At 41.2% G+C, this 24,139-nt stretch overlaps 3 protein-coding genes across 10 annotated transcripts; 2 read left to right on the top strand and 1 right to left on the bottom strand.

The window, feature by feature from the left end:
- Positions 1-218: 218 nt before the first annotated feature.
- On the bottom strand, positions 219-10,203 carry anp32b (acidic (leucine-rich) nuclear phosphoprotein 32 family, member B). Of its 2 annotated transcripts, XM_061770840.1 has the most exons (7): positions 10,063-10,203; positions 6,676-6,825; positions 6,487-6,609; positions 4,777-4,969; positions 2,440-2,549; positions 2,289-2,355; positions 219-947 (listed from the first exon to the last, which is right to left on the bottom strand). In XM_061770840.1, exons 1-7 carry the CDS (start codon positions 10,114-10,116, stop codon positions 856-858), a joined length of 789 nt encoding a protein of 262 aa, XP_061626824.1. In that variant the 5' UTR covers positions 10,117-10,203; the 3' UTR covers positions 219-855. The 2 variants fall into 2 exon arrangements, with proteins under 2 accessions (XP_061626824.1, XP_061626825.1); XM_061770841.1 differs by lacking the exons at positions 219-947; positions 2,289-2,355; positions 2,440-2,549 and adding an exon at positions 4,453-4,561.
- A 70-nt stretch (positions 10,204-10,273) lies between these two features.
- hemgn (hemogen) lies at positions 10,274-17,993 on the top strand. 4 transcript variants are annotated; one of them, XM_061770838.1, is made up of 4 exons: positions 10,274-10,406; positions 15,006-15,104; positions 16,217-16,295; positions 16,659-17,993. In XM_061770838.1, the coding sequence occupies exons 2-4, from the start codon at positions 15,047-15,049 to the stop codon at positions 17,458-17,460; spliced, it is 939 nt and encodes a 312-aa protein (XP_061626822.1). In that variant the 5' UTR covers positions 10,274-10,406; positions 15,006-15,046; the 3' UTR covers positions 17,461-17,993. The 4 variants fall into 4 exon arrangements, with proteins under 4 accessions (XP_061626822.1, XP_061626819.1, XP_061626821.1 ...); XM_061770835.1 differs by having other exon boundaries at positions 16,217-16,307; XM_061770837.1 differs by lacking the exon at positions 10,274-10,406 and adding an exon at positions 14,512-14,529 and having other exon boundaries at positions 16,217-16,307.
- Positions 17,994-18,727: 734 nt separating this feature from the next.
- trmo (tRNA methyltransferase O) lies at positions 18,728-24,127 on the top strand. Of its 4 annotated transcripts, XM_061770832.1 has the most exons (8): positions 18,728-19,013; positions 19,591-19,736; positions 19,845-20,019; positions 20,692-20,849; positions 21,916-22,023; positions 22,165-22,392; positions 23,459-23,649; positions 23,780-24,127. In XM_061770832.1, the coding sequence occupies exons 1-8, from the start codon at positions 18,925-18,927 to the stop codon at positions 24,077-24,079; spliced, it is 1,395 nt and encodes a 464-aa protein (XP_061626816.1). In that variant the 5' UTR covers positions 18,728-18,924; the 3' UTR covers positions 24,080-24,127. The 4 variants fall into 4 exon arrangements, with proteins under 4 accessions (XP_061626816.1, XP_061626815.1, XP_061626817.1 ...); XM_061770831.1 differs by having other exon boundaries at positions 18,745-19,013; positions 21,916-22,392; XM_061770833.1 differs by having other exon boundaries at positions 18,780-19,013; positions 21,916-22,392; positions 23,459-23,921.
- The last annotated feature ends 12 nt before the right edge of the window (positions 24,128-24,139 follow it).

Below are 24,139 nucleotides of genomic sequence, written 5' to 3'. Positions count from 1 at the left end.
ACCAACATGCAAATAAAGGATTTAAGTCAATCCTTCATACATGAAAATAAAATGCTTGTTAGCAGTAAAAAAAAAAACACTTTAGTAAGAGTGAGGAGGGCGAGATTACCGATTATTATTCGATAATGATCAATAGGAGAATCGATTCTAAAACGATTCGATAGTGACAGCCCTAGTTCTAGCCCTACGTAATACATTTGGGACACCAGGGAAGCACAAAATGTTAACATTTTATTTACAAAGTTGTTGTCTTGTCATACAGAAAGTAAAAATGTCGCTACAACCATGACTTGTGCAACAAGTGCCCATGCCAATAATCAAAAACTGCATGGCTCACTGGCTGCACAGCTGCTATAGCAATAATTTTATTGGGAGGGTGGTAGTTGAGGGGGCGAAAGGAAACAACACAAAAAGAAAGAGAAATAATAAAGCCAACAAAAAAAACAAAAAAAAATTTCAGTCAACAAAATATTAAAAGCACAGACCCAAAAACTAGACCAGTCCCAAAGTCCTCACACGGGATACATAACGCGGGATTGACAGTGAAATTGTGGAATGCTGAGTGGCAAGGCTGCCTGAGAACCCCAGGGCTGTTGGGGGGCTCTCAGGTCCATGGAGGAGAGGCGGAAGGGGTGGTAGGTAAAAAAAAGTTGTTTGGTGGGAGGGGGGGTTGCTGGTGGCGGTTGGTCCACACGAACCACCCATCCAGTACAGTCTTGGCCCAGAAAAAGAGCTTGGAGCATGGGGGAGGGTGCAAGGGGAGAAGGGGGGGTGGGGGGTTGCAAGTTGGAGGAAGTCGGACGTTCGGGTTGCTAGGAGGGGGGAGGAAGTCGCTAAATTCGCTCCTCTTGCTTTCTAGTCGTCGTCGTCGTCGTCGTCTTCGTCGTCGTCCTCGTCTTCGTCGTCTGGGTCTCGCTTTCTCTTCTCACCTTTGCCAGTTGCCGTGTCTGAAATAAGGGAAAAAACATCAGCATGAACACTGGTTCGACTCTGGCCGCACCCGTCGCTTGAAACCAGTTTTCGAAAACTTTATAAAGCAAGGCACATATTTTACATTTGGAAAATGTCATGGCACACCACCAAACATAAATGTCACCAAAAATGTCAGTTAAGTTCCAGGACTGGTGTCACAAAATATATATTTCAAAACTTTTTGAGGGCCATCTTGTGGCATCTGGGTGCCAAGGAACTATGTTGAAGTGTCATTTAGTCAGGCCATAGCCTTGTCTAATAGAAGAGCGTCTTGCTGCCATCTTCTGGCATCTATAAGCAACGTCAGCAACATAAAAGGCAGAAGTGCAACCAATGGCGACGCATCAAAATTGTGGCAAATTAAAAACACTTTTTCATTGGTGCGTTTGAAGTCTGTGGACAATATCAAGGTATTACGCGTCAAAAGAACTGAATAAACGCCAGGACAGCAATGCTGCGCTAAATGGTACAATCAAGTTCAATACCTATTGCAATAAAACCTTAAAATTTGATTGCGGCAGAAGTTGTACAATTCAGAAATCAACTTTTTCGGGTAGAGCTAGCTCGCTACGACGTTGTTGTCGCTCATCAAAAGTCGACCGTTTTACTGTGAGTAGCATTTAACAGTGGTTCACTTAACACTTGCAAATTCTTTTTTTTTAGAACATTACAACTCTTTCTTTCTAATCTGTTCTCCCCCCAAAACACTTCTTTTGTAACGATCCAATTTTCTTGTAATATTTAATCTGTAACATTACAACTTTATTCTCACTAAACTTCCCCCCCCCTCCCACAAAATTACAACCTTTCGCTCTCTCGTAACATTGCAAAATGTTTCCGGTAACGCTAACCCAATCCCACTACTTATTAACTTTTTTCTTGTGAAGACTTCTGAAAACGTTACAACTTTTTCCTGGAACATATTTCAAATTGACAGTGCAGAAATGCACAAAGGTAAATTATGATTCAGTTATTGGTTTGGTCCGCAACATGTCAGAAAAGAGGCAAAAATGTTGAAAAACAGAGATAATCAGTCTGCGTTCAGAGAAGACTACAGAAATCTGAGAATATTTACTGTTGAGCTGCTGAAATTCTGCGGATTTTGACATTTGTATGTTAAACAGTGTTTCTGGACGATTGCTTATCATAGCAGTTGTCAATTAATTTGATAATCGATTTGTTGTTGATTAATTCATTGTTGCACCTCTAATTGAGACTTCTTACATTGACTATTCTCGAAATTTCAGATTTTTTCCCTCCTGAAAACATTCAGAATTTCACTTCATATACTGTTGTCGATGCCTAATTTTTAATACCTTCATCCTCTTCCTCCTCATCTTCTTCTTCATCATCTACTTCCCCATCCAGTCCATAGTCTTCCTCCTAGCAGGGAGGATTTTTGTTGTTGTTGCATTAAGTCGCAAGGAGATCATCATCTCGGCGCCATTACGGCTTTTTGGCCTTTACCTCATCTTCTCCGCTGACCTCTTCATCGTCCTCTTCTCCCTCAACCTCTTCCTCGTCATCTTCCTCGTCATCTTCCTCGTCAAGGTCATCGTCCTCGTCTTCCTCGTCCTCTGGAGGACAAAAGGTACAACGCATTTATAGGTCCTTACGTATACACCTTTTCACGAGAGGTCATCTGTACTTCCGCGGGGCAAAAGCTCAAGCATTCTCCGAGTACACAAACCCTTCCATGTCATTTGACCAAGACAGAGCGATTGAAAAAAAAAAAAAAAAAAACACGGTTAATGGCTGAAATGAAGATTTTTGGCTTCTTCTCTACCGTCGCAGTTTCAATGTGTGAAGAGTCAGTCGAAAAGGCGTTGCGTACTGTAAATTGCGTCGAAGGCACACGGAGCGCTGGCTATAATGTAAATTTCAACAGATAAGTTGATTCAAAAATAGACATGGTGGAAATTCAGGCAGAGTGAACACAATCATTTAGGGACAGGCGAAGGAGAATTAATTTGGTTTTCTGTTGCTTGGATTAACAGCACAGATGCGCTCTTTTGACGGTGAGATGGATCCAACTCTGTCGTTTACTAGCAGGCTTGAACACACTAAACACACTAGCATTGTGTTTTGCGAACACACTCAAATACAAGTTAGCCAAACATTTCATACACGCCTGTTAGAAAATGCCTTCCACACACCTGATGATGGAGGTTTGCTTCTAGGCCTGTCATTATCGAATCTTTTTAGAATCGATTCTCCTACTGATTGAATAATTGAACAATAATCTCCCTCCCACATTTTTTTTTTTACTGCTAACATGAATTGTATTTTCAATTATGAGGGTGGACTTCAACCCTTGAACTGCATATGTTGGTACTAAGAGTATGGCATAAATAGAAGTGGCAACTACTGTATGTCTTGCCATCATCTCTGTACAACTACAACCCCAATTCCATGAAGTCGGGACGTTGTGTTAAACAAATAAAAACAGAATACAATGATTTGCAAATCACGTTCAACCAATATTTAATTGAACACACTACAAAGACAAGATATTTAATGTTCAAACTGATAAAACTTTATTGTTTTTAGCAAATAATCATTAAATTAGAATTTTATAGCCGCAACATGTTCCAAAAAAGCTGGGACAGATTCATGTTTACCACTGTGTTACATCATCTTTTCTTTTAACAACATTCAATAAACGTTTGGGAACTGAGGACAATAATTGTTGACGTTTTGTAGGTGGAATTCTTTTTCCCATTCTTGCTTGATGTACAGCTTCAGCTGTTTAACAGTCCGGGGTCTCCGTTGTCGTATTTTACGCTTCATAATGCGCCACACATTTTCAATGGGAGACAGGCAGGCCTGTCTAATACCCGCACTCTTTTACTACAAAGCCACACTGTTGTAACACGTGCAGAATGTGGTTTGGCATTGTCTTGCTGAAATAAGCAGGGGCGTCCATGAAAAAGACGCTGCTTGGATGGCAGCATATGTTTCTCCAAAACCTGTATGTACCTTTCAGCATTAATGGTGTCTTCACAGAAGTGTAAGTTAACCATGCCATTGGCACTAACACAGCCCCATACCATCACAGATGCTGGCTTTTGAACTTTGCGTCCATAACAGTCCGGACGGTTCTTTTCCTCTTTGGCCCGGAGGACACGACGTCCACAATTTCCAAAAACAATTTGAAATGTGGACTCGTCGGACCACAGAACACTTTTCCACTTTGCATCAGTCCATCTTAGATGAGCTCGGCCCCAGAGTTGCACTTACGGATGTAGCGCCGAACTCTATTTACTGACATTGGTTTTCTGAAGTGTTCCTGAGGCCATGTGGTGATATCTTTTTCCACATTGTCGGCTTTTGATGCAGTGCCGCCTGAGGGATTGAAGGTCACGGGCATTCAATGTTGGTTTTCGGCCTTCCCGCTTACATGCAGTGATTTCTCCAGAAATAGATGATGAAATCCCTAAATTCCTTGCAATTAAAGATAGGTTGAACATGATTTGCAAATCATTGTATTCTGTTTTTATTTATGTTTAACACAACATCTCAACTTCATTGAAATTGGTGTTGTATTTAAGACAACCACTCGATTTATCCTCCTCAGCCTCAGGTTCCGCTGCATGAAAAAAAAAAGAAAAAAGAAAGAAATATATAAATAAATAAACAACTGAACTTTTTAGGGTATGTCTGGCGGTGAGACCCCGAACAAATTTTTGACACCGTTTCAGTTCAGGTCAGCTGTAGTCAATCTCTTTTCAAAGTACCCTGGCGCCTATTGTCTATAAAAGTGATGAAAAGGTAAATTGTAGACTACAGCCACTTCCCACATACCTTCGTCGTCGTCGTCATCCACGCCGTCTCCGTCCACCTCTACGTCGGAATCGGAAGTCTCCTTGTCCTTGCAGTCAAAGCCGTCCAGGTAGGTAAGCTGGGGCAGCAGTTTGAACACGCTGTCCTTGTAGTCGCTCATGAAGGTCACTTTGCACTTGAACAGGTCCAAACTTTTCAGGTGTTTCAGCTTTTTCTGTGGGTTCAAGGAGACACAGTTACAATTTGGTGCACAAGTGTTCCAGTAAGGGAACAAGATGCAAAAAAATAGCCTTATATTTTGTGCGAATAGGAATAAATTGAATAAAACGAAGCATTTGCACTGTGCTAGTTTTTTTCCCACGTGCTGCACTGAAATTGACATTGGTGACGTTTGAAGTGAGTAAAAAAGTTTGACGTAATGCCAAAAGAATCTAATTTGCCGAGCTGGATTGTACTAGTTAACAGAGTGGACGGTAGAGTGTGAGGAAGTTAAAATTCTTGTCCTTTACCCAATATGTAACCCTTGTTCATGTGAAAAGGTATACACACAAAAAAGTCATACTGCTTGGGAAGCGTGGCAGTAAGGTGCGTCAGCTGATGCTAAGCTAAGGATTTGACCGCAGGACCATATTTTACGCAGCGTTAGCCTAATGGCAAAATTCCAGAAATTACTGGATAAATTACAAAAAATATTTCAAGCAACCATGCAACTGCTCATTGTTTATTGACATAATTGCCTTTTAGTGACATTAATTCATAAAGTGTACGGTGAACCTCCGCTATTCACGAGGGTGATACTGACTGAGCCCTGCCCCGAAGATCTGTAATTAACTGACACGCACCCGAAAACGTAATTGTCTGTCGATGCCACTAGATGGCTGAAAGGTACTTTTTTTCTTAGACAAGGCTGTGGCCTGACTAAATGAAGCTCCTCCCCAAACGTCAACATAGTTTGATGGCACCAAGATGCTACAAGATGGCAGCAAGACTATATTAGAAATGGCTTTGGCCTGAGCACAAAAACACCAAATAGGTGAGTCTTTCAAGCAAATAACAAAGGACAGGTAGTCCCCAGAAATCCACGAATAGACAAATTTGTGAATGCCGAACTGCAAACGTGCACGGGTTCTCTGTACTCCGTTTTGCCTCAAGACATGATTACAGGGGGTCTCGACTTGCTGCGTTTTATGGTCATGAATGTGCAATTAAGTAGTTTGCGCCCTTTCTGGTGTGTGAGCCAATCCCAGGAGTAAATAAGTTATTCTCATTGTATACATCGTAGTGCTATACAAAAACGTCTACTGCACAAGTGACCCTCTATTGTTCATATCGTTATTTTGATATGTGGAGTATTGGGTTAGCACTGTTGTGACGTACGAGACAGTAACGCTTTTCTATTTCGTCATCCTTATGCCTCACCCTCCAGGCGTGACTTATCAATTTACGCCTAATCCAACTGTTATGTGTATGTAACATGCATTTCTTTTTCATGGCATTAATTCATTGATAGTGTACTCCGCTTTTTACCCAGGGTCACCTGGGATCGTCTCCAAGAGAGCCTATTTTATGACAAGTAAAATGTTTTATGACGGTAACAGTCTGCAGATTGAAATAGATTATTTCCATTGCTTTCAATTAGGAAAAAAATGGACAGTCAACCAGCATCAAATGAGTGTGTTGGACTTAGTAGTAGTCGTAAAAGATGTTAGTGTTGAACAATTTTGGACATACCAGTGGTTCCAACGTGCTGATCTCTTTCAAATTGTTGCCGCTCAGATGTAGATGTGTGAGGTTGGGGAGTTGCTCCGCTAAGACCTCCAGGCCGCCGCTGATTTTGTTGTCGCTCAACTCCAGCTGAGAGAAAAGAGATGTTAAGTCTCTGCGGCTTCTCTGCATACGGTGAGTGTCCGACTGCCTTACCTTTTTGAGTTTTTCTAGTCTGGGTATATTGGAGATCGATGATAAGCCGACATTTATCAAACTGAGGAAAACCAGGTTGACAAACTCATCTGTGAGGCCTTCGGTATTTCCGTGGACCGTTTGGCAGTTGTCGAGGACGAGTTCTCGTACCTGCAGTAGGGAAAACAAGACATTTATTATTGTTGAATAAATAACCCAAAACTGAGACTTTCTTTTTGTCATGGTTCTTGTACTTGATCTCATCAGACCAAGTAGGTGCGGCTAATGTTGTGGCCATCCATTCATGCATCCGTTTTCTCTACCACTCATCCTCACTATGGTCAAGGGTGGGCTGGAGTCCATCCCAGCTCTGGGGAGAGGCGGGATACACCCTGGACTGGTTGCAAGTCAATCGCAGGCATACACACTCGCACCTAAGGAGAATTTAGTCTTCAATTAACCTAACATGCATATTTTTGCAATGTAGATCGGAGAAATCCCACGGGAGAACATGCAAACTAGGCACAAGGAGGCCGGAGCCGGGATTCAAACTCACGACCTCAGAACTGTGAGGTGGATGTGTGAACCACTCTCCGGTGTACCCCCATGTTGTGGGCAGTAATGTAGATTGTAAATGTATTGTGGAACTCTCTAACTAACTAACAAACATCTTGACATTGCTGAAATATGGAAAACACATTCAAAGATGTCCATAACTTAATATTAACACAGTTCTGACATGACAGGATTTGTATAGTTTTTGAAATTTTAAGGACTCAAAGCGTTGTGTATTTTCTGAAAAGGTAGGGACCCCAAAGGTGTTATACATTAATCCCCTCCTATATTGCAGTTAATGCTTCGGGTCCCGCTATATCGGAGATGTTCTTTTTTTTTTGTCAGCTTTACAACAGTTACTACTTGTTTTATACTGTCTGAACAATATTTGCATGTTATCTGATGCTCTTGCTCTTTCGCAATATATTCTTTTACATGTTTTTGTATTGTGTTTAAACATACCTATACTTTTGAAATTTTTCAGACTCCACGGGACTCACATACTTTCTGAAAATTTAGGGACTCTGGGAGAGCCATGTACTCTCTGAAATGGTATGTACTTGAGATTTGAGATAACGCTGAAAATGTGGGGACTAGCTAAGAGTCGTACTTTCTGAAATGTTAGCGACTTTTGGGGGGGGGGTCATAGAGTTTCTGAGGATATCACAGACTCGTAGAAGTTCTATTCTTTCCGAAAATGTAGGGATTCATGTCCTCTCTGAAATTTTAAGAACTGACAATCAGTGACAACCAAACTTTATAAAATGGGAATTAGTTGATAAAATATCTATAGAACCTAATACATTATTAAAAGTCATCCTTAGTATTAAAAAACTGGGGGCCAGTATGAGGTGGAGTTAGTTCGGCTAAGCTAAAAACTGCTTGCGCTGGCAGCAAACACGTTTGCAGGACTAGAAAAAAAGTTTGGATTTCTCAAGAGTAAAACACACAAAAAAGGAGGCCAGTTCCATTTTAAAAAGACTCGTTACGTCCAGCGTCGTTGTATAGAATTGTCAGCCCGGTTGAGTCCAGATTGGCGTGTTCGCATAGTTTGTGTGACAATTGCTTTTTTTTTTTTTTTTTTTTTTTTTTTTTTTTTTTAAGGCCAGCTAAGCTACAAGCTAGCAACCATTGCCTCTTTTAAACGCAGCCGTGCAGTAGACGAGAAGTGTGCGCGGCCGCCATTAGCCCACGCCGCAGCAACGGGCAGGATTGCCAATACACCCTTTTTCAGTGCAACGGTTTCACGTTTTGTTTGCGTTCGGTGGAGAAAACGGAATATTCCTCGTCGTCGAGCGAAAGGCGCCCGTGATTTTGTTTCGACGACTATTTTGTTGTAAATGTGTTCTGAAGAGGGAAAATACGGCGAACGGAAATCTAGCCTCCCCACCCCCACAAAAAAATCAAAGATGGAGACTCTCATTCTTCCAGACCTTCAAAAACGACAGAATGGCAACATGGCGACCTATGGACAAACAGTATGCAGCTGCGAGCCTTAGCCCCCCCCCCCAAACAGCGACAGGCGTTGCTAAATAGACATTGTGGAGACCGATGCGTTATCACAGCTGCTTTTTTTTTTAAAATAATAATAATACATTTTGTCGACGTTTTTTAGGGTGGTGGGGGGGTCCCGAGGACAAACAGCGGGCGTCGAGTTTTTGTGTGCCCACGCATGGCGCCGCTCGGTTGTGTCAACCCGAAGGAAGGCTTGACTTTCGGGTTAATAAAGCCTCCGCGCAAGAACACAAGCGTTTCGAAAATATGATGTCGATTTTGTCAACAGTTCCGTTTGTAGTTGTAGGGATGTGTGTTTAGTTGTATCGGGGATTTAATGACGCCATGCGTTTTTGTAGGGCTGCCACCACTATGGCGGATCTGCTAATATGGCGGGAAGACTGCAAGTTGGGAGGCTGCAGTTTAAATTGAAAAATATATTTTTTAAAACGAACGTTGTGGCCAATAAATAACGTTTATAAGAGTACGAACAAAGTTAGTCATTTTGTGGTGCGCGGTGACTTATTTAGTTGAGTTTTGTAACACTCCCATTCCAACTTGTAACATCTTCCCAACACGCTAAATACGTAAAGACTCCCGAGTTGATTATTGGATATGAACCGTACGGAAACAAACGAGTTAAATGTGCATATGTTATGTATTTGGGCTTTGCAAGGTGCAAAGTGTCAGTTTTTTGTTATCCACATACCGAGTGTGGCTATTAGCGTTAACCTAGTTATAAAGACGTGACACCAAGCGGAAATGGCTGGGGGTTTTATATTTGTATATATATATAAAACGTTTCTAACGCTTTAATTCTATTTGCGTTAGGAGTAAACCTAAGTAGTTAAATGTGTATTTTCTTTTAAAACGAGGGCTGTTACACGCCATGCTAAGTAGCAGCAAACATGGCTACCAACGTCGGGAGAAAGCCCCACTGCGAGAACACCGAAATGCAGTAAGCGTGGAGCAGTACATTTCCTGCAAATATCCACAGAAAGAGCGTTCTCGTTGTAGGGTCGGGGCTTGGGGTGGCTTTCGAGCTGGACCGCCGGACACACGAGGAGGGTGGCGGCTGCGAAACTGTTAATGCACCGCAATAACGCCGAAGCGAGCGGATGAATTGCCCTCTCAAAGTAGCGAGCGAACGCCGCGTTGCCCCCCTCGTCTCCCGGCTAGAGGCTCCGCTTCCATCGACAAGACGACAGCGCGGTGTCCTTAACGTTAAACCATACTCGAAAGCAAATTCAACTGAGGAGGGGGGGGAGTAGCGAGCTAAGCTAACGTGGCTAGCCCAAGAGAAAACTAAATGGCTTTGCTTTTATAAAAAAAAAAAAAAAAAAAAAAAGCACGACTCACTTCAGACGGTGTCTTGTTTCTTAGCTCCAAGTGGATCCTGTTTTCCATATACATGATGCCCGCCGGAGGTGAAACTTTTCTCGCCGGGGCTTTTTTGTTTTTCCTTAAGAGGGTCCTTCAGTCCAAAACGTAGAGCGATGCCCTGACGGCGAAGGGAGAATATAGGGGGGGTGGGGGGTAGCCGTGTGTAATGAACTGAGCCGACGCTAAGTTAGTCGGCGAGGAGAAACCATGGAGGGAAACCGGACTGAAACGAAATCGAATGCGCAACAGCGCCACCTACGAGCAGAAACGCCCAGCCCAGCGCCTCCTAAAGGGAAAACGGCAAAGCCTAAAAAACAACAGTATGTGTGTTGATGCCTTTCAATTCAAACAAGTTATCTAGTTAGTTTAACGTTCAAAGTTAAAGGGTACAAAAAAAAAAGTTTTTAGTTAATACGATCATCTGCTAAAAATGTCTACATTTGCCTTTGCATTATGATATCCAAACCTACTTTGATTATTAGTGTTAATTATGTGGCTGTTGATCAATAAATGACCTATTGGATGAATCTTGTTTCTGTTTTAGTGAATGCATTTTTTTTGTAGTTTGCATTAAAGGGAGCATTGTACTGTTACGGCTAGGGTCCCCCTCTTTACTATACCCCTCCTACCTTTACTTCCTGAAACAGGAGCTCCTTAAATTTACAAGTTCACAAGATAGTCGTATGAGAGCTAAGAGTATTCATAATCGCTGGTGTCAGGCTGAAACCTAAATTTGGTTAATTTTACATTTTTACACCAATCTATACTACTGGGCAGTACGCACATGGGTCTCATATTTTTCCAAATTATTAACCAGTGTAAAGTGTTGAAAATGGCTTTCTCTCCTTGACACCATGTTAAGGGCTCAAAAATTTTTTTTTATTGTTTTCCCTTAAAAGTAATAGTTGTAGAGATGCAAGGTTTCTGCCTTGTGCCAGTGATTGTTCTGCATAAAAATCCTGTATTTGTATTGAGTGAATGTTGAAGAGCATTCAAATGATAGGGTTTTATTTTTATTTTTTTACATCACCTCAAATGTACCATTTCTCAACCGATACAAGCCATTCAGACCACAGAATGTTCAGCTCATTCAAAAATTCTACGGTACTATTTTTCTGAATTCCGCAAATTTCTACTTTTCCCATAATTCTGACTTTTTGGACAGTGTGAAACATCCATATTATTCCACCAATTCAAACCATTACAATGTCAAAATGTGCAGCTCATTTATCACATCCATGCTACTATTTTTCCACTCTCTGCAAAATGTCTGTATTTCTCAACTGATTCAAACATTTTATTTCAAAAGTACAGTTCATTCTGACACCCGGGGCTACTTCACTTTCCACAAATTTCAACATTTCCCATAATTCCACAAGGAACAATAAATATTAGACTTAAAAAAATCCTATAATTAACATTGTATCAACTGATATGAATCACTCTAACTTGAAAATATTCAAAACATCAGTGCTACTCAGATTCCGCAAATTTCCACCTTTCCCATATTTCCACTTTTATGACATTCAAATCATCCACGTTTCTCAACCGACTCAGCATTATAACTTAAAAATTTTAAATTCAATCAGAATATCTTTTCTCATTTTTCACATAACACAAATGTTCACTTTCCACATGAAAAACATTAAAATTGAGAAATAGAATTCAATTCTATTCTCAAACAATTTAACGTTCGAAGTTCAGCATTCCCTGATTTATAGAGGAATTTCACACATTTGCCTCTACCCTATAATTCATCTTTAGTCATTTCAAAGTCTCACATTCAGCATTCCATCCCTTTAAATTCATTTTGACAATATTTTAGTCGAAAAGCAACTCTTCAGCAGTCACAGGTCATTTCTACAGAAATGCCAATTTGTTGTTTGAATTGAGAATGATACATTTGAACTGCAAAACAGCTTCATTTTCAAGTGCTCATTAACATTAAATGTGTTAGATAGACCTTACGTGTCCAATTATCCTTTTCAAATTTGTACATTAATATTGCAAGTCAGTGTTTTGGTACTTAGGAGAGGATGCCAGAAGATGGCAGTGTTTTGTGATTCCTCAACATAGGCCGCATTGTGCAGCTTCTTTTTGCAGCACATGGCGTCCATACAGTCATCATTTATGCACCTTAACTCATTCACTGCCAGCCTTCCGAGTTAACATGGATATTGGACTTCTAAAGCCTTCAATGGCAGTCAATGTGTTTTAAGAAACGTGTGCATACTTTTCGAGGAAGTCAAGATCATGAAAGAAGGAAATTTATGTAATTGTAATCTATTAGATTACTCGGAGAAAATGTGTAATTAAATTACAGTTGTTTTTGGAAATTTCAGAATTTTAGTTACATTTGAAAAATAGCGGCAATAGCTCCGATTTTTTTCCCATATCACGTCCTTCTTCTAAAGCCGATGCTTGTGATTGGCTTTCTCTGGTCATGTGCCATTCTGCCATATAGGTTATTATTTTTAAATATGACCACCAAGTGCCATTTTGTGGTGATATCTTCATTAGTTTGTCTGTGATTTTAAAACCAGATTTAGACACATAATGTATAGTTAAACTTTTGACTTTGAACAGTTTCATCTTTATAATTTGAGAACATTATTCATTTTTATGGAACATTGACTTATCTGGCTTGGCATATGAAATGCTATTGTCTAAATTGTTCGCATTTGTCATTAGGTCCACATGGTATCGTATGGTGGTTTTCCACATGCTGTATACATATAATGCAACAAACACATTTTTTATTATTTATATTTCGTCATGTTTTGGCAATCTCACGTCAGTGTGTACTTTAGCTCTGTGAGTAAGTTCCAAAACTGTCCGTGAGCTCTGGACTTCAGCTCAATGTCGGCTGGTAGTGTCAAAATCTCATCTTCCACTCCAGAAGAGTTCAGGTGAAACAGTGTTGCAATTTTTGATGTGAGTGAATCAACTGCAGCATCTTCCCGAAAAGGATAGCACATGAATGTAGCGACTGGCAGGAGCAAAGAAAAGTCTTGAATGCGTTTGTCAAACTCTGACAGACAATTGTCAATGAATTCTGTGTAGCGTGCACTGTCAAGTTGCACACAGGCCTTCCCTTGCTTCTCCAGCTCTGACGCCAGGTTCTGGAAGTTTGCCAAATCATGACGCTGCAGATTTGAGCAGAGATGTTGAAATTTGTTGCTTTCGTTTGAAAGCGTTAACTGAGCTGATCATTAAGGTCATTCAACATGTTTGTCAGAAATGCCAAGTCTAACAGCCACTGACCGTCATTTAGTTGCTTGTATTCTGCATGTCCAGCTACACGGAAAAACTCCTTAATCTCTGGACAGAACTCTCGAAATCTCTGCAGGAATTTCCCTGTAGCAACAACTCCAGATGTTGCTACAGCCATCTCCAGATGTGCACGGAATAACCGTCTTTGAAGAGTTCTGGCTCGAATAGAAACAGACAATAAATCCATTCAAGCGCCCAACCATTGCGGGTGCTCCATCCGTGGTGATAGACACCAATTTGTACACCGGGAGCTGGGTTTTCTCGATAAAGTTTTTGAACGACTGCAATATGTCTTCTCCTCGCGTCTGTTCTCTCATGGGCAGTACTGTTAATAGCTCCTCTTTTGCAGTGATCTCACTAAACACAGGGCATCCAGACTGCCGGAAATAAAAAGAAGAAGAAATAGTAGAAGCTAGGATAGCTGTTAGCTTATCTGGTATCTGCTTTGCAGTTGCAAATATTTCTCCTTGACATTTTTATTGTGGTGAATAACTTGGGAGACCCGTACAAACACTCAACACATCCAGTTGCTGCTTTATTTGTGTCCAGCAACAGCGTGAACTTCAGGTCAATTCACAATCATGGAGTCCGTGGCTTGGCTGAACTCGGTGCTTTTTTTGGATCGTAAATATTTAACATGTATAACATTGACGATTGTTGTCCCTGCAGATTGAAGAGGAAAAATCACTCTTAACACACCCCACAACAAAGGATAATCGTTCAGGATAATCGTACAGACATCGGGCCATTGGTGCCTTTGATTGGAAAAGTGTGGGGGGGCGGGGGGGGGGATGCCCAACTTTGGCCCGATTATCAGTATGTGTGTACGCTTTACTCTAACAACCGGGCCAGAGAGAAAAATTACATGAGATGAATTTTGGGCCCTAAACCCAAATGTGTGAAACACTGTTTTAAAGTGCTACTTGTACCCGCCAGATTCTTAACACACACACAAAAATCCTCACTTCTAACATACAGTAGCTTTGGGGGTTATTGGCTTAGTTAAGTGTTATTTACTCTGCTGGACTCCCTCCCTCTTTCAAGTTAGACACACACACTTACACAAACACACACATGCACACACTCGGGGGGGGGGGGGGGGCTTAGTGTGCTGTGGTAAGATTGAGAGCACACGCCTACTGAGCTGATCTCCGTTGGTGTGAGATAAGTGTACTGGACATTTTTTTTTTTTAGCAGTGAGATTGATTAAAAAAAAAAAAAAAAAGTAACTAAGGATTCCAGGGTTCCCAAGTGTTAGGTTATTAAATGTTTCTGTTATGCAATTTACAATAGAGCTACTCACACCCTCACCCATTTGACATTGGTTAATGTAGCAATCATTATCTAACGTTGGTCAAAGGGTACTGCTGTCCTGCACAACAACTCACATTTCATCTTGTTTAAATGCTCACAAACAAGCACCTATTTTTCATGCATAATATTTCATATTGTACGGTGGTACAAACGTGCCGCTTGTTCTTAGCTCTGTCAAGAGTCGTGCCAACTCCTCCGGCTTCACAAATATGATAAGACCAGCCCTGTAGGGCCTCGTGCAGCACGGCGGTAATGGTTAACCAGATAATTTCATGTTTGGGCGGGAGTTGAAAACTGACTTGTTTTCCCGTTTTCTTTTTTTTGAACGCCAGCCTTTCAACAAGCTGCCGTTCATTCATAGCCAGGACTTGCCATGGAGGAGACGTTGCAGCAAGAGATTGAATATAAAAGCCAGAATGAAGAAGACCAAGGTAAACTTAACACTTGCCCTTTATTTGTGAATCAAGAGCAACTTTCATTACACAAGAGGAAAAAAGCATGACACTTGTTTGCATTGTTTTTAGCGTCTTCCAGCCGTTGTAATAGTCATCCAGCAATCCAAAAAAAAAATAATAATAAAACTTCACCAACCAAGAAGAAATCTAAGAAGACTCACAGGCAACCAGACTTCTTGGTTGTTGAAGACACTCACCTTTAATCCAAAGGAAGATTACACCAAAAAGAGGCAAGCAACAGGCAGGATGTCTGGTTGCCTTCGATTTTTCTTGGATTTCTTTCTTGGTTGCTGAAAAAATGTAATCATAAAGAACGTAAGAAGCCAACTGGACTGCTACTTGGTTGTTGAAGATGGTAAATCTTTATACCCAAAGACAAGGGGAAGCCAACCAGACTTCTTCGTGATTGTTGAAGACCATTCATCTTTAATCCAAAATAAATGGAAAAAGCCTTTTTGGGTGAGAGATGACTCATCTTTAACAACCCAGAAGAATCCACGGCTACTCGATTTATTATTGTTTGTGAAACACCTTTTACATTTAATCCAAAAGAAGTGAAGAAGCCAATCATGCATACCAAAACAGGTTGCATTATGGATGAACTGTCTTCAGCAACAAAGAAGGGGTCTGATTGCCTTTGATTTTTAGATTTGTTTTTGATTGGTGAAAAAGGATTACCTTTCATACAAAAGAAGTGAAGAAACCAATTGGACTTTATGGTTGTTAATGATGTTTAACCTTTAATGAAAACACCTTTTGGATTAAAGGTGAGCAGTCGTTCACAACAAAGAAGAAATTCAAGAAGAAGCAAAGGAAACTGGAATTCTTCATAGGTTGCTCAATAAAATTCATCTTTAATCAAAAAGAACCAGACCTCTTTGTTGTTGAAGACTCCAATAGGCTTCTTCAGCAACCAATGGACAAGTTTTATAGTTTACCGCTACCTGGATGACAGATAATTGTCATGTTTCCCTATAGCTACATATATACTATTTTTAATTTCAAGCTTGACAATGCCACTGCTAGATCAACATTTAAAGAATGTTATACTGATTTTGTTGACCAGTTTGCTTTCTGTGTTTTGAAAGGCGGGATCCGTCGCCGATTGAGGGACAGGGAACTTCTCAAGAGGAGAAGAGCCGAAACGGAGGAGAAGGAGACTTACCAGTGGGTTTTGGGGTAAATTTGTAGTAATGCAAAATTATATAGTCCAGTTGTGGACATTTATATTGCTTGGTTGGGTCTTTAAGTGTTCGACACGTGAAATCTATAATGACAGAGTCTGCAAAGGGTGTGGTTTACAAACAACATACACCATGAAAACATTATCACCATTTAAGATTATCACTGCTCTGCTGAAACTGAAAATGGGGCAGGGCGACTACCAAAGGTTGCTCCCGTCTGGTCGTCTCTATTGATGCCACATATCCAGGTCATGGACTTTGTACTATTAGCTTTTCCAAAGGCATCAAAAGAGCTACATCAACATCCACTTTTGTTGAGGCTAATCCCAATTGTGGGGTCTTTCAGGTTGGAGAGCCTGGGGAAAAAACAAAGGGCTGAACAGAGGAGTGGCACAAAGAGGAGGGGGAGACCCAGGAAGACGGATTCCACACCGGAAAGTTCTTTCACCCAGGAATGCGAGGTCGTGGAGCCTGACGCTCCTGCTGTAGTAGTTCTTCCGCAATCAGGGGAGGTGATACCAGCGTTGGCATTAGACTCTCTACTCGCTCTGGCCAGTGGAACTTTGGAACCAGTCTTGAAATGGTTGCCAAACCCTGTCCTTACTCCAGATCCCAACGTAGCACTGGTATCATCTCCAGATCTTGTTACGCCTCCCATCGCAGTTTATCCAGCTCAAACCCAAGATTCATCCACTGCTCCAAATATTTTTCCGCCTCCCACTGCAGTTCTTTCAGCTTTGGCCCAAGATCTGGCCACCGTTTCAGATCAAACTTCAGCTCCAAATCTTGCTATGCCTTCCACCTCAGTTCTTCCAGATCTGTCCACCGCTCCAGATCAGGCTTTAGCTCCAGATTCAGATCTTGTTCTGCCTCCCACTGTAGTTCCTCTCGCTCCTGCCCAAGACCTGTCCACAGCTCCAGTTCAATATTCAGCTCCAGATGTTGCTCCTGTCTCAGGTCCATCCCAGGCCCTTGTTACAGAAGCAGTCGGAACGCCTTACAGTGCCCCTCAACAAGTGGAGACCCTGTCCACCAAGACACAAGACAGAGAGAACCTCGATCTGGTCCTAAATGAAGACTTGGGCCCAGACGAGTTGGAAAAAGATGTACCTCTGACTCAGGACAGAACAGCTGATGCAGGTGATTGAATTTGTCTAAGGGGAAATAGAGACAGTTTATCTAATTGCGTAGCAACATATTGTCAGTTTTCTTTTCCCACATATGAGCGAGAACTCGTCAAAAAAAGAGCCGGAACAAAATGAGATATTCACAATCCCATCATTGCCCTTCCCACCGCAAGACTACCTCCCAGGAAATTGATTCGGATTCTCTTTAACTACTCTTCAGACACTGGCTCATTACAAGAGGCACATGGGCTGTTTTTTTTTGTTCCGTTATTTGCTTTAGTATTATTTTTGTTCAAAATGCAGTGATGGATGTTGCACCAGAACAAACAATAAATTAATTGTTCCTCCTAATAAAACCAATGACTTTCTCGCCATTGGCAAGTATTATTTTTTAAAATTGTATTCGTATCAAGCTGCAATATCATTGTAAATGGGGAATTATTTTTGTGGGGATTTTTAAAGCTGTTTCACCCAATAAAATATATTGCCAATGTATCTGGTTATTCCTATTCATTGTTATGTTATCTTGGCTAAAATAAATGTGTTGAGACTGATCTTCGACTCTCAATTTAATCATTATACGTATTAGAGCCATTATAGACCAGCCAATTTTTAACATGCTCAACTGTCATACCATTGTAAAAACAAGTTAACCACTGTCTGTTAAGACTTAAAAATGATGAATTGTATCTCGCATTTGAATGAAAAATGATGCAGAAGTATACTGGGTGTGTGCCTAGACCTTTTTCTTATTTCATTATTGATGTCGCTTTAGCCATATTGTGCTGAGCCAGAACCAAGTTCACACTAATCATTATCTTGACAAAATACATTTAAATTTTTTTTAAAAATCCAGATTAGAACAGATTTTTTAAACCATTGGCTGTAATTAGCAATTGGCGGTTACTTTGTTAATTATTATTTATTTTAATTTTTTGATCTCAGTTCGTGCATTTCTGAATGGTGACTTTATGAGTTTATAATACAGTGAATCTTGCACAGGATTACTGTGCGTTTTTTGTTTAGTTTTTTTTTCGCCTTGAAAGACAAGATAACGCTTTTAAAAAAAGTGAAGGGAAAGGGAAACGCTTCGCTGCACTTTTCTGGTAAAAAAATGCAACTACATGACATGTAAAGTACGGATACTGTACTGTACTGTACTTTGATATCTTGTTTAAATACTAAAATAGTAGATACATTTAAGGAACGTCATAAAGGACATGAACAAATAAAAAAACTGTGAAAGAAGCTAAAAAAGTTAACAAAACATCAAACTACTGTATTTTTATATAATTCACTTGAAGTACTGCAGACACACCCTTGAACCGCAGTTCCCATCTGATCGATAGGTGGCAGCAGCGTTCCATGAGCTATTTAACGTTGTCATTATAAACCCGGGAAGAAGTGTGTTTGCATTGAATGTTGGGTATTAGCCTCTTACCACGAAGCTAGTCCTGTGATCATTTTGAGTATTTTGTGTTAAAAATGGCTCCTTCCTGCCACTTTTGTGGCGAACACGTAGATACATTGAAACGGCAGGTGTCTGTGATGCGAAAAGAAATCAAGAATCTTCGGTAGGCCACTTTGAAAAGTTGTATTAGTCGTAAAAAGTGTTTTACTACAATTTTTAAAGAGTTGACTTGTCATCCTTCCACTTTCTAATTATATCATGTAAACAAACAATATCTTATGAGATTCTGTGGTTGGCATAAAAATATACATTTTGACCTTTTCTCATTTAGGACAGGTCATGTACGTGTCCTGCTTGCTCATTTCCCTTCAAAACAATGTAACATTTCCAATATGTATATTAGCTATGCATGTACAAGCTGATGATTTCCTGTACAAGAGGTCTGACAAATATTAACATTTATAATTATTGTACAACAATGCTCACTTTTGGTATGCAGTACTGCAAAGGATAGTGGTGTTAAAGTGTATTGCAATTGTAAAAAAATAAATGCACATGTAAAATTGTTTATTTTACGAATACTCTTTAATTATTTAACATAAATAACAAAATATTTAATGACATGCATGCAAAACAAAACAAAAATGAATGAATTTTGATTAACCATCTTAGGGGAAAAACAGGAAATTCACTGTACAATTGAGGACCCCATGTTCTTATATTTTGGCTTTTACCAACAGACAGATGCTGGACACCGCAACCAGAACTCATCGCAAACATATGCTTTCTATTGAGTCCGCTGTGTCTAAGGTTGGTGGTGTATGGGAACTTGAGAAAAGCTGTCCGCCACCTCCACTTATTTCACCCCAGGCAGCTTTAGAGCATGGTAACAATGGCGGCAGACGTCTATAACACTAAGAGTGTTTCACTGTTGTTTTTTTTTTTTATTTTTTATTTTTTAAATCAAAATGTACAATTGTCTGTGCTATTGCAGGGAACATACAAACTTTGCCAATTGGTTACATCCATTCGTGTTTCTCCGAGAAGAATGGCACGCCCAGGCAGCCAACCGTCTGCGGACCCTCAAGGGCGGAACTGCGCCTACAGCACAGTGTTTTCAATAACCCAGACCATGCTCTGGTAGGGCTAGAGCATTTTTCGCATATTTGGTAGGTCACGTAGGCTGGTATATTTTTTTTAAGATGCTCCAACTTTGTTTGTATAGCCTCACACTTCTGCAACCCTGGAACCCCTCAGAATTGTTCAAATTAAAAATTACACCATTCTCCCCTTTGAAAATAATGCAAATTAAATGTACAGACACGATTGATACTTTTGTTTCTGTGAACCTTTTAGTTCTCGTAATCCGAATAACCCAGAACCAAAAGTCCTGAAACTTTAGGTGGAAAAAGCGGCCACAATGAATACTTTCGGTTCCGGGAACGTGTTAGTCCCCGCGCAACTTTATTTATTTTTTGTTATTTAAGTGTAAAAAGAAGTTAAATTATGCGTACTAAAATGCTATTAAAAAGACTGATTTTGGTCCTGCCACAACACAACATGCAGTGGGAGGATTTCTTTGTGTGCCTGGGAGGTGAGTCTCTTCACAGTAAGACTACAGATAACTACATTGCATTCTTCTGAATGAAAGACCATTGGTCACTAAAGCCATATGGTACTGAGCAGCCAGGACAGAGATGATAAACCTTCCCCCACTTTTGTCATCTCTGGCATCTTTTTATCTTTTTATGAGGCCATTACATGAAAAACCACTGGTGGAGTAAATCGTTTGAATGCTAACTGAGCTGGAGTCTCGTGAGATTTGCTTCTTTCCACTCCAGGGTTATCTTTCTCTTCCACAAAAACGGCCACTTGAGCCACAAAGCCAAAGTGAAGCCCCCGAGGCTGAACGGCGAGAAGGTTGGCCTGTACGCGACTCGCAGTCCGCACCGGCCCAACGCTTTGGGCCTGACTCTTGCAAAGCTGGACAAAATTGTAGGTTCGTATCAGCCTGAAAGATGTAGTATTAACCTTTTTTTCTCCACAATATGCCTAGGATCAATAAATACAGTGACTTTTTTTTTTAATATGTGTACTACAACAGGATGTCAGCATAAACGGGAAGAAAACCAACCCATAATAAGCACGTTCATACACGAGCTGCCGATGTCCACAACTCACGTGGAGTTAACAGCCAGCCAATTCTACACTCATTCGCTAACGCCCACGTCACTTTTACAGACACTACGGTAGAACGTGAGGATGGAGACCCCAAGTAGACAACAATAATACAGTACCTGCATTATTCTGTTTAATAATGCAAGGTAAATTTTACTCAATGAATCGACGGGATAATCAATAAGAATACTCGATTCTAAAAATATTTGATAGCTGCAGCCCTATTTACAGCTCTCTTTACATGAACTTTTAACATCCTGGAATGAGTCACTCGGTTGAAAGGGTGCAGTCCTGTCCCACGAAATGAACCACTGCTTACCTTAGTGCCTCTGCTGCGGTGCCAATGCTGAATACAGCTTTCGTTACCATCACACCTGGGGACAGAGCAACGGGGTGAATACTTGTGGAGCCTCGAGTAAAGGAAAGAAATGAGTGCGAAGGGCCACACGAGCCCCCATACACACAGCATGGATTTTATTTGTATTCGTGGAGACAGATCTTTGCCACCAAGCTACCAACAAAACTCAATGCAGCTCTGCTTACCGTTTTATTTTCAGACAGTGTAGTGCATCTGTCACTTGAAATCCCTCATCTTTGCCCTGCCTGGCTGGCAATTCATTGGTGGAGAATCCTGGTATGGGGGCGGTGTTACTTAAATTGGCCACACTGTTTCATAACGATCCGGCAAATTTCAGACCCGCTTGCTCACAAACACATTTTCAGAAATACAGAAAAAAAAAATCAATTTCACTCTTGATTGGTGGGCAGGCACCCCAAAGATCCAACTATTTGCATGCAAGTCATTAAAAAGCAACTTTTCCTGAAATGTTCTTTTAAAGTGTACAAATGCAGATTTGTGGGCTGACATCTCTCTACTTCATTTCCAGGTGATACAATACATCTGTCAGACATTGACATGATTGCAGGCACCCCTGTGCTGGATATTAAACCCTACATCCCCGACTATGACTCCCCCTGCAGTAGGAAGACCATAGGTTTGGAGCCTTGTCAATCAAACGCAGATCCTGCCGCTTTGTTACCTAGTGAACCAGTAAAACCGCAGTTGAATGAAAAAGGAGAATGTCAATTTGATTATAGTTCAAACCCTTTGAACCCTCTCGCTGTGCTCGAGGAAGTGAAGGGCTACGTGAGCAAAAGTGACCTCAGTCAGCTAAATTACGACCGCGAGCAGGACTCCGCAGACCTTCAGGTGTCAGAGCGGGACCGGGGGCCGTGTTACACCGAGGAGGCCTACAGCACAATCGCTGGCTGGATCAGAGAGCCGCCAGTCGCCAGCCTGGAAGTGCGGTTCACCCCTCATGCACAGACGGAGTTGGCGGAATTCCTTCCCACCAGCCAGCCAGGTAATCCTTTTGGAGTCCTGTTCACCAGATCGGCCACATTTCAACTGAGTGGTCCCTAAAAGGGTCAGTTTGGGTGAGTCAGTTTAATTAGTTTGTCGACCAGTTGGTTTGTAGTCGGTCAGCAGGGTGGTCGTGTGCTCAGCTAGTTAGATTTTTGGTTGATCAGTCAGTCAGTCAGTCAGTTAGTTATTTTACCGAATAAAGTGGCTCAGCCTAGCGCATAAAAACTCAGAAGATCCAACTTGGTTAGTTGATCAGTCTGTCGATTGGTCAGTTTATTACTTCGTTGTTTGGACGGTCAGTAAGTAGATTGGTATTTAGTCTGTTGGCTGGTCACTTGGTTCGTCCGTTAGTTATTCGGTTGGTCTAGTTGATTGGTCGGTCAGTTGGATCGTTTGTTGTTCATTTAGTTCATTTGCTTGTTGGTCAGCTGGTTGGTTAGTTGGTTGGATGGTTGTTTGGTCAGTCAGAAAGTTGGTATTTAGAACGGTATTAATTGGTTGGTCACTTATATTGTTGGTATGCTGTTTGATTAGGTAGGTAGGTATTCAGTCGTTCTGTGAGTTAGTTGGTTCGTCGGCCGATCAGTTAGTAAGTTGTTAATTAGATCGTTGGTTTGTTAGTTGCTTGGTGCATTGTGTACTGTATAAAGGCCCTCAGCCAAGCACAAAAAAAAAAACGAGCAGACTTGGTTGGTTGATCGGTTAGTTGATTGGTCTGTTTATTACTTGCTTGGTCAGTTAGTAAGTTGATAGTTACTGTAGATCGTGGTTGGTGAGTTAGTTCGTTAACTCGTCGGTTGGCCGGTTAGTAATTTAGATATTTGGTTGGTCTGTGAGTTGGTTGATCGGTTGGTCGATCGATTAGTAAGTGGGTCATTTACTTAGTTCGATTGTTGGTCAGGCGGTTATTTGGTTAGTTTTGATAATGGTAATGCTAAAATTCACCACGGTAGCCAACTGAAACAAACTGGACCACTCGATGGAAACAGGTTTCAAAATGGTTTTCAATCTAAGATAATTAAACAGAAGCGTTAGTGCTGATACGAGCTTTTCCTGCCTTCCAGGTCCCTCTGATAGCGATCGTCCCAGGTTCAGGTTTCTGCGCAGTTCAGACGAGGCCGCCGCCGCCATCCGAGGGGTGCTGTCGGCGGACCCGAGGTCGGTCTACAGGAGGACTCGATGCAAAGACAAGCTCTTCTTCTTCACCCTGGACACTGCTGACGTAACCTGCTGGTTCGGATCAGGCTTCGCCGAGGTGCTGCGAGTTCAACACATTCAGTGCCCTGTTGACGCCACGTAGAAGTGTCTTCTTTATGGCTGCCACTTTGTTTTGGTGTTAAATTCTTGACAAATAAAATATATTCCTTCTTTTTCTTCCCACATAGAAATCTACTTTGTGTATGATAGAAGTTCTACAACTGTATATGGAATATCCATCCATCCATCCATTTTCTGAGCCGCTTCTCCTCACTAGAGTCGCGGGCGTGCTGGAGCCTATCCCAGCTGTCATCGGGCAGGAGGCGGGGTACACCCTGAACTGGTTGCCAGCCAATCGCAGGGCACATAGAAACAAACAACCATTCGCACTCACAGTCATGCCTACGGGCAATTTAGAGTCACCAATTAATATGTTTTCAAATTGTTATACTGTATCTCATGACCTCTTACTGTGGAAGCAGTACTGAGTCCTTTATTCATTAAAAAATGAATAAAAATAAAAGATTATATGATGATTGATTGTATGT

Source organism: Phyllopteryx taeniolatus, chromosome 4, assembly GCF_024500385.1.
Source record: "Phyllopteryx taeniolatus isolate TA_2022b chromosome 4, UOR_Ptae_1.2, whole genome shotgun sequence".
In the NCBI taxonomy this organism is placed as follows: domain Eukaryota; kingdom Metazoa; phylum Chordata; class Actinopteri; order Syngnathiformes; family Syngnathidae; genus Phyllopteryx; species Phyllopteryx taeniolatus.
The sequence above is the reverse complement of the archived record's forward strand: the minus strand, read 5'-3'. Positions and strand labels throughout refer to the sequence as shown.

Excerpts from the sequence above, each read along its gene's own strand:
- anp32b (XM_061770840.1), bottom strand. The coding sequence starts at position 10,116 with ATGTATATGGAAAACAGGATCCACTTGGAGCTAAGAAACAAGACACCG. Across the intron at positions 6,610-6,675 it reads GACTAGAAAAACTCAAAAAG|CTGGAGTTGAGCGACAACAA; the intron begins GTAAGGCAGTCG and ends CTTTTCTCTCAG. Across the intron at positions 2,356-2,439 it reads AGGTCAGCGGAGAAGATGAG|GAGGAAGACTATGGACTGGA; the intron begins GTAAAGGCCAAA and ends CCTCCCTGCTAG.
- trmo (XM_061770831.1), top strand. The coding sequence starts at position 18,925 with ATGGCTCCTTCCTGCCACTTTTGTGGCGAACACGTAGATACATTGAAA. Across the intron at positions 19,014-19,590 it reads AAAGAAATCAAGAATCTTCG|ACAGATGCTGGACACCGCAA; the intron begins GTAGGCCACTTT and ends TTTTACCAACAG. Across the intron at positions 20,020-20,691 it reads GAGCATTTTTCGCATATTTG|GGTTATCTTTCTCTTCCACA; the intron begins GTAGGTCACGTA and ends TTTCCACTCCAG.
- hemgn (XM_061770835.1), top strand. The coding sequence starts at position 15,047 with ATGGAGGAGACGTTGCAGCAAGAGATTGAATATAAAAGCCAGAATGAA. Across the intron at positions 15,105-16,216 it reads CCAGAATGAAGAAGACCAAG|GCGGGATCCGTCGCCGATTG; the intron begins GTAAACTTAACA and ends GTGTTTTGAAAG. Across the intron at positions 16,308-16,658 it reads ACTTACCAGTGGGTTTTGGG|GTTGGAGAGCCTGGGGAAAA; the intron begins GTAAATTTGTAG and ends GGGGTCTTTCAG.